Source organism: Lipotes vexillifer, unplaced genomic scaffold (genome assembly GCF_000442215.2).
Source record: "Lipotes vexillifer unplaced genomic scaffold, Lipotes_vexillifer_v1.1 scaffold853, whole genome shotgun sequence".
Taxonomy (NCBI): domain Eukaryota; kingdom Metazoa; phylum Chordata; class Mammalia; order Artiodactyla; family Lipotidae; genus Lipotes; species Lipotes vexillifer.
This window is the reverse complement of record NW_006792734.1, coordinates 1766043-1774077: the sequence shown is the minus strand read 5'-3', so window position 1 is coordinate 1774077 and position 8035 is coordinate 1766043. Positions and strand designations below refer to the sequence as shown.

The 8035-nt window shown below is 35.0% G+C and overlaps 1 protein-coding gene across 1 annotated transcript in view; it reads left to right on the top strand.

The window, feature by feature from the left end:
* PIGX (phosphatidylinositol glycan anchor biosynthesis class X) overlaps window positions 1-5663 on the top strand; it is a 34184-nt gene extending 28521 nt beyond the window's left edge. Inside the window, exons 6-9 of the mRNA XM_007465886.1 lie at window positions 493-706; window positions 1261-1314; window positions 2574-2674; window positions 5520-5663. Of these exons, the coding sequence (XP_007465948.1) occupies window positions 493-706; window positions 1261-1314; window positions 2574-2674; window positions 5520-5663 (513 nt within the window). The remainder of the gene's footprint in view (window positions 1-492; window positions 707-1260; window positions 1315-2573; window positions 2675-5519) is intronic.
* Window positions 5664-8035: the final 2372 nt, after the last annotated feature.

The following is an 8035-nucleotide window of genomic DNA, read 5'->3' as shown; positions in this document are numbered from 1 at the left end:
GAAAGAGTGCTGACCTTTGCTTAGACTTCCTGACCACAGTGCTCTATCTTCTCACTACCATCTTACTTCTGTGAAGAACAGGAAATTAGCAGAATGACACCAGTCATTTTAACCCAATACTAGGTTAACTGTTTTTGTCATAGTTTTCATACTTATTGAATAATGCTATATTTATTCATGAAATTTCTTTTCTTGGTACCTGTGTAGTTACCTAAACAAAGGTTGATAAGGAAATTACATAGAAATTTTTATTATGGGGGAATTTCACACCCCAGAGTATAATTTCCTTAGTTTACTTTTAGTAAATGTCTGTTAAACACACATATCTTGTGTTTTCTACTTAAAATTGAGGATGGAAGGGGAATGGAAATTGTTTATAAGGGGGGTGTTTTGACATTTTTGCTCATCTATAACAATCTTCTGGTTTTATTTTATTTTTTTAATCTTCCTCATTCATTTCTTCTGGACTAATATTTGTTTTCTTTTTGACAGGCAGTGATGGTTTCAGAAAGTTTTAATATAGAGGCTCCCAACTATTTGTCCAAGGAGTCTGAAGTTCTCATTTATGCCAGACAGGATTCACAGTGCATAGATTGTTTCCAAGCTTTTTTGCCTGTGCATTATCGCTATCATCGGCCACATAGTAAAGATGGAGAAACCTTTATTGTGCTCAATAACCCAGATTTATTGATGTATTGTGACCAAGGTAAGGATTGCAAGTCTTTTTGGAGAGTTGAAAATAAAATTAAAGGTATAATGGTAAGTCTGAAGTCAAGGACAGTGATAACAAAATCATGTTTCTTTTTTCTTTCTTTTAAACTTTTTGATTATAAAATAAAGCACAGATATAGAAAAACTTCACAAATATATAGTTCAGTGACTTATTAGATACCCAGGTAACTACCACGCAGGTCAAGAAACAGAACTTTGCCAGCTGCCCGAGCAGCAGCCCCAGGTGTCCTGTCCCAATCTCCTTTCCTGTAAGAGTAACACACTCTCCTGACTTTTAATCACTTCCTTATGTTTCTTTATACTTTTATCACTCAAGTGGGCATTCTTAGACACTGTAGCTTAGTATTGCCATTTAAAAAAAATGTTATTTCCATTAAGTCTCTTAATTTACAGATTTCCCCTCTATCTCCTTTAAAAAAAAATTTATCTGTTCAAGAACCGGGGTCATTTGAGACCCTATCATTGTTGGGGTTTGGGTGATTATACTCATTTGTTCATCTGACTTCTTTATTACTTGGAAATTGGCAGCTGGCTCCAGAGGTGTGATCAGATTCAGGTTTGATTCTTTTGGCCAGACTATAGGTGGTGATGTGATCTTTTATGAGTGGGCATATAATATCTGGTGGTTTCTTTTTTCAGCCATTGATCCTTATCACTCCTTTGCTGCTTTCTGTTTCTTCATACTGATACTGCAGGATTTGTAGCTCTTAGTGCTTTGTGTCCACTCACATGTATTTTGGTGTTTAAGGGGGATACTTTATCACCTAGTTTTGTTGTAAAAGTTGTCTATGAGTTATTGGTTTTGTGTGTGATTGTTCTTTCTGTTTTTATATGTGGATTTTTTTTTTTTGGCTGTGTTGGGTCTTTGTGGCTGCATGAGGGCTTTCTCTAGTTGTGGAGAGCAGGGGCTACTCTTCATTGCAGTGCGTGAGCTTCTCATTGTGGTGGCTTCTCTTTGTTGCAGAGCACGGGCTCTAGGCACGAGGGCTTCAGTAGTTGTGGCTCACGGGCTCTAGAGCTCAGGCTCAGTAGTTGTGGTGCGTGGGCTTAGTTGCTCCGTGGCATGTGGGATCTTCCTGGGCCAGGGCTCGAACCCGTGTCCCCTGCTTTGGCAGGTGGATTCTTAACCACTGCACCACCAGGGAAGTCCCTATGTGTGGATTTTAGTAAATTAAAAAACTATGCTCTCATCATTTTCAGTCTTCCTACAATCAAGACTTTAAGAAGCCCCTTTCAGATTTTGGTTCTTTGTGTCTCCAAACAGAAGTCAGTAGCACTGTTACTAAAGATTGGCAGATAGAAAGTTTTTAATCATACATTTGCTGTCATCATATATTTCATGATGAGAAAACTTAAAAAGTATTCAACTGTGTTAGCTTTGTTTATCCAACCTAGTTTTCTGTTTCTTTTCATGGTACATTTTACCTACCCTAAATAAACTTTGGAAAAGTGCCCCCTGCCAAGAGAGCACCTGGGGTTCTGGAATTGTTCGTTTTTTTGGTCTGAGAGTTCTTTACATGAATGTGTTTTCTCTACGGAAATTTATCTAGTTGTAGGTTTAGGATCTGTTCATTCTTCTGAGATATGCTGTACTTCAAAAAAAGTTTAAGTTAAAAAAAAAAATGGCCCTGCTCAACTTCTATACAGTCTTTGTAATTTTATAATTTCCTAGCCATCCACTTAGAACAGGCTATTAAAATAGAACAGCACATGATAGTTGGGTCCAAATCACGTACATTGTGTATTAAAATATTTGAATACTCATATCCCAACATGAAAGACTGGCCTAGCCTCTAGTCCAGATCACTTTTCTGATATGGTGTTCTACCACTTTTTCTCAGAGTTTCCAATTTTGAAATGCTGGGCTCAGTCAGAAGTGACAGCTCCTTGTGCTTTGAACAGTAAGGATAACTGCCAATGGAACAATATGAAATATAAATCAGTAAGTTAATATTTTATGTTGTTTTAGGTCATGCGGCCTCATATAAAACTCTTTCTATAATGTTTCTGCCACGTTTAAGGGATTAGCATTTTATATTCTATCATAGAAAGCTGTTTTTTGTTTGTTTTTAATGTTGTTTCTTTGTTACTAATAGCAACAGTCATAGAATCATTTAATTTGGGGGGTGGGAATTTAGAGTGAGTCCCAACGCCTCATTGATCCAGAGCTTAAGTATAGCTGATGGGCTTTTTAAAAGTGTGGAATGGTAAAGAAAAACAGTGGTGTGTCCATCTGATTTTAATCAATAAAACTTCACTTTATTTAGAACTTTTTATTAATTTTTGAGCAACAAAATGAATTAGTTGAGTTTATTATATTACACAGAACAAGTGAAAAAAGGAAAGTAAAACTCTAAAGTTGTATCATTTCAACTGTGGTTAAGTTTTTAGACAGTTATATTGTTATTATAAATCTAAATCTAGGCTGTTTCAGGCCATTTTTAGCGTTTTAGCCTCCCAACTTGTTTTCAGTTATTAAATTAGGTAAGTATTAGTACTTCATTAACACTGGCTTTGTCTAAGGAGTCCGTAGTTTTCTACTTACCCTCTGGAGCTAACATAGTCTACTTTCCTCTCTTCAGAGTGGTAAGTCTTTGTACAACATATCTCTTTCCTTTCCCTCTTTTTTTCTGTTCTTTTGTCACTCTTTTAAGAGCTGCCTTTTAACTGATGCTTGTAGTATCTGAATTTCTCTTTGTTATTTTTACAATTTATTTTTACAAGGAGTTAAATGAGTCTGCAACAAAAATTTAAAAAATTAAAAAATTTAAGCTAGCAGACAGCATAACTGTCAATCACATAAACATAAAGCAGATTTGTTCATATGTGTGGATATTTGGATTTGAAGTGTTTTCCTTGTAGTTGCTTAGAAGTATGTTTACCAGCTAACTCAGAAAACCACTACTGACAGTGAAGCCCTACTGCAAAGCCTATTATTTTTGTATTGGAGAACCTTCTTTGAACAGACAGTTGGAAAGATGTATGATTGTGCTAATATCTTATGCAACATAAATTTGCTTTTGAGATTTCTATTCCCATAGAGTACCTGAATTTTTTTCAAACTCTAAAATACATCTGGAGAATTACATTTGATTTTCTTATGTGAATGAAGAGTATGATTAGTATTTATACTATTTATGATGTATTGGTTTAAAAAATTGGTGGTGTGCATTGCTACACAATAAAAAATCACTCTATTAAAACATTTTGAATTCAGTTCTCTTTAAGACCATGTAACTTGAAATAGGAGGTCATAATTAAGTACTTGGATTTTTTTCTTTGTTTCATTTCTTGTTTATATATACCAGAAAAATACGTGACCATCACTAAGATGGTGATCTGTACTAAGGCTTGTTTTAAAATGCCATTATTTGAAAGATAATTTTAGATGGCACTTTGCTACAGACTGTGTTCGTAACTTTTTTTTTGCATGTGAAAGTGTAATCCATGCATTTATAAAATGAAACCAAAAATAAAATAATTCCCAAGTTACCTACATTTTAATGTTTTTAAAAACCTTTTTTTTTTTTTCTTGCGGTACGCAGGCCTCTCACTGTTGTGGCCTCTCCCATTGCGGAGCACAGGCTCCGGACACGCAGGCTCAGCGGCCATGGCTCACGGACCCAGCTGCTCTGCGGCATGTGGGATCTTCCCAGACCAGGGCACGAACCCACGTCCCCTGCATCGGCAGGGGGACTCTCAACCACTGTGCCACCAGGGAAGCCCAAAACCTATTTTTAAACCATAAAATTTCCCAAAGTTTCTAATTGAACCCCTTTATCTTCAAAACCAAATAGAAAATAGAAACATTTTGAACATAGGAGAACTTTTGTATTGCTAGTCAGTATCGCAACTACTTGGATGTTTTAAAAACAGTAAAGGACACATTCAATTGTGTAATTTGTGAATAACAAACTTTTAAAAAAATTTTTTGGCTGCATTGGGTCTTTGTTGCTGCACGTGGGCTTTCTCTAATTGCGGCAAGCGGGGACTACTCTTTGTTGTGGTGCACAGGCTTCTCATTGCAGTGTCTTCTTTTGTTGCGGAACAAGGCTCTAGATGTGCGGGCTTCAGTAGTTGCAGCATGTGGGCTTGGTAGTTGCAGCACATGGGCCCTAGAGCACGTGGACTTCAGTAGTTGCGGTGCATGGGTTCAGTAGTCATGGTGTGCGGGCTCTAGAGTGCAGGCCCTGTAGTTGTGGCACGCGGGCTTAGTTGCTCTGCGACACGTGGGATCTTCCCGCACCAGGGATAGAACCCGTGTCCCCTGCATTGGCAGGCGGATTCTTAATCACTGAGCCACCAGGGAAGTCCTAACAAACTTTTAAAAGCTGTTTGAGGAGAGAAACAGCAAAACAGGAAAGAATGGATCCTTTAGTTTTATTGTTGTTTTAATGTTTTTCCTTTAGGGCTTCAACTTCTAGATTATTCTGTATTCTAATATGAAACATAGTAAGAGGAAGTAAATGTTTATATTGATTACAGAGGTGCCATTAGGATATAGCTAGTATTTTTTAACAATATACTCAACTCTATGTAAAAAGCAGAAAAAGTCAAAGCTAATGAGAATTTAACAATTATGGGAATTGAGTCTGATTCTGTTAAATTAACTGAAATGTTGAATTTAAAAGAATCATTCAAATAGTAATGTTATATGTAGTATAGCAATGGCTGAAAGATATTTAAAAGAAAAAAGAAAAAGTTAAAATTAAAAATCAAAGTAGTGGTTTCACCTTAGGACATTGATCTTAAATGTGTTTAACTTCTCTATCCATCTCTCTCCCTAGGTATATAAGAATACAAATCTGCAGGTTCCAGTGGGACTGACCATACATACCTCTTTAGTATGTTCTGTGACTCTGTTTATTACCATCTTGTGTTCTACTTTAATCCTTGTGGCTGTTTTCAAATATGGCCATTTTTCCCTATGAGTTTTACGTAGTTAAACGCTTTCCATAAACCTAAATAAGACCTATTCATTTGTGACTAGAAGTGTTCTAGAATTATGTCATTACTTTTTTCTTTCGTCTTCATTTATGGCTAATATTATGTTTACTAGAGGAAATTCTGGATGATTCTCAGCTAATTTCAAAATTCAGTGCTCTGTTGTGTCGACCTCATAATCCTCAAGCATCAAGTGCCAATAGAGGAAACTTAATTCTGTTAAATTAATATTTATCTTGTGAGAAGTGACTTTATCTTCATTTGTGTTATAAATGAGTACTTTATGTATTAGAGACAAATTATCGCTAAAAATTGAGAAAATTGTTATGAATAAGATTAATTTGGATAAATCAGAGTTTATTTGAATATTAATTTTATGAGAATATTAATTTATCTAGTGTTTCAAAGAAAATCATTAAAGTAGGACAGCTAAGAAATTATTAATATCAAAATTGATTTTTCCTTAAAGCATTTCCATTCTCCTTTTCTGTTTTATAATACTGCCTTTGAATATATGAATTGGCAAAGGGCTTGATGAAATTAAAGTATATTTTATTAAGTTGTTTTTATTAAGTTGAATCTTCGGGTGATTTTTTAAAAAACAAAAGGTCTTGATTTACTGTTTTTCTTTATAAAAATTAGAAAATAAAGTAAATGCCATAAGCTAATTAAAAAATAGAAGGGCAAGCATGTTCCAAAACAGAAGCCAAAAAACTGGGGTATGTTGGCATTGTTTGTTTTCTGTGGCATAATGGGATATGATGTACTTTATATATGCTATCACTGGTTAATTTCCTAAAACATTCTGGTGTTTTTCTGGAATAAATCTTTTATAATTTGCCACGTATAGCTTGACCTACTAATAACAGTTCTTTTTTAAGATGTGTTTGAGGACTTATGTATTGAGAAAGGCAACCCAATGCTATAAAGCAGAAATATTAGAGATCTTTAAAATGATGAAAATTTCAACCCAGTCTTGCTTCATACCTGTTTAGTATTTTCTTATAAGACAGAATTCCATGTTTTCCAGGCATTTTTTTTTCACAGTGGGATTAATATAGTGGCTTGAAATAGAATTATATGTCAGTAAAAATTCAGTAACATCAACATTTTGGAATATGGTTAGTCAGGTGGGGGAACACGGTACTATATTTAACCTCTTAAGTGTGTGTGTGTGTGTGTATTTTCTTTTGCACATCGAAGCCAAGTTCCTCAGTATTTAAATGTTTTCCAGTTAATATTTGAGATTGGCTTGGAACATGATTCAGCCGTTTTTCTCATTTATACAAGTATTCAGAAATGTAATAAAAATGTGAATGTGAGTGAAGATACTTTGATATGACTTTTCTTGCCTGATAAATGCTTGCAGATGACATCACTTTTAACATAACAGAGCATTTCTGGTTTTGAACTCGTTGTATTATCTTCTTTGGATACTTAAGAAATGAATAAGCACTTTATCTTTTAAATCAGTTTTGTAATTCTGTGTATGGTCTTTTTTGTTTATAGCCAAGAAAATGGGTATTGTTCTCCTGGTCATTGTATTCCAGTATTTGTTCCACTTCTATGGTTTATTTTTCTTAAAGTATCATGTAATGTTCTTTGGATGAAAATAACAGAGACTCAACTAAGGGTGGTGGTGGGGTAGAGATTGTTGTTTTGTGTGTGTGTGTGTGTGTGTGTGTGTGTGTGTGTGTGTGTGTGTGTGTATCTCAGCCACTCTACTGGGAACTTAGATTATTTAGCTAGATCTCATGGAGATCTAGGTAGTTGAGTATAGGGTTTGGTAGGCTGTGAGAGAATGAAATAATATAGAGAATTGTCCTAGTCAGTGATAGGATGGTAGGCTTAACTGCCTATCTGATTTCTTGTACCTCAGACCTTACTTCCGGGATTACCTTCCTCCTGAAGTATATCTTTTTAAGATGTTCCTTTAGTAGGTCTCTGTGGTTGGTAACATCTCTGTTTTTTGCCTGATGATATCTTTATTTCACCCTCATTCTTTTTACTGATAATTTAGCAAGTTATATACTTCTAAGTTTAGTTATTTTCTCTTGGTAGTTTGAAAATATTTTTCCATTGTCAGATGGCACCCGTTGTTGCAGTTGAGAAATCTATGCTCAATTTAATAGTTGTTTCTTTGTAGGGGGTGTCTTTTTTTTCTGGTTTCTTTATCTTTGGTATTCTGCAGTTTCACTTTGATGTGTTTGAGAAGATTTCCTTTACTTATCCTGTTTGGGATTCACTTGCTTCCTGAATCTGAAGGTTGTCTTTAATCAATTCTGGAAAATTCTTAGCCATTATCTCATCATATACTGCCTCTTTTGTTTTCTCTTTTTACTCTCCTGAATTTCTCATT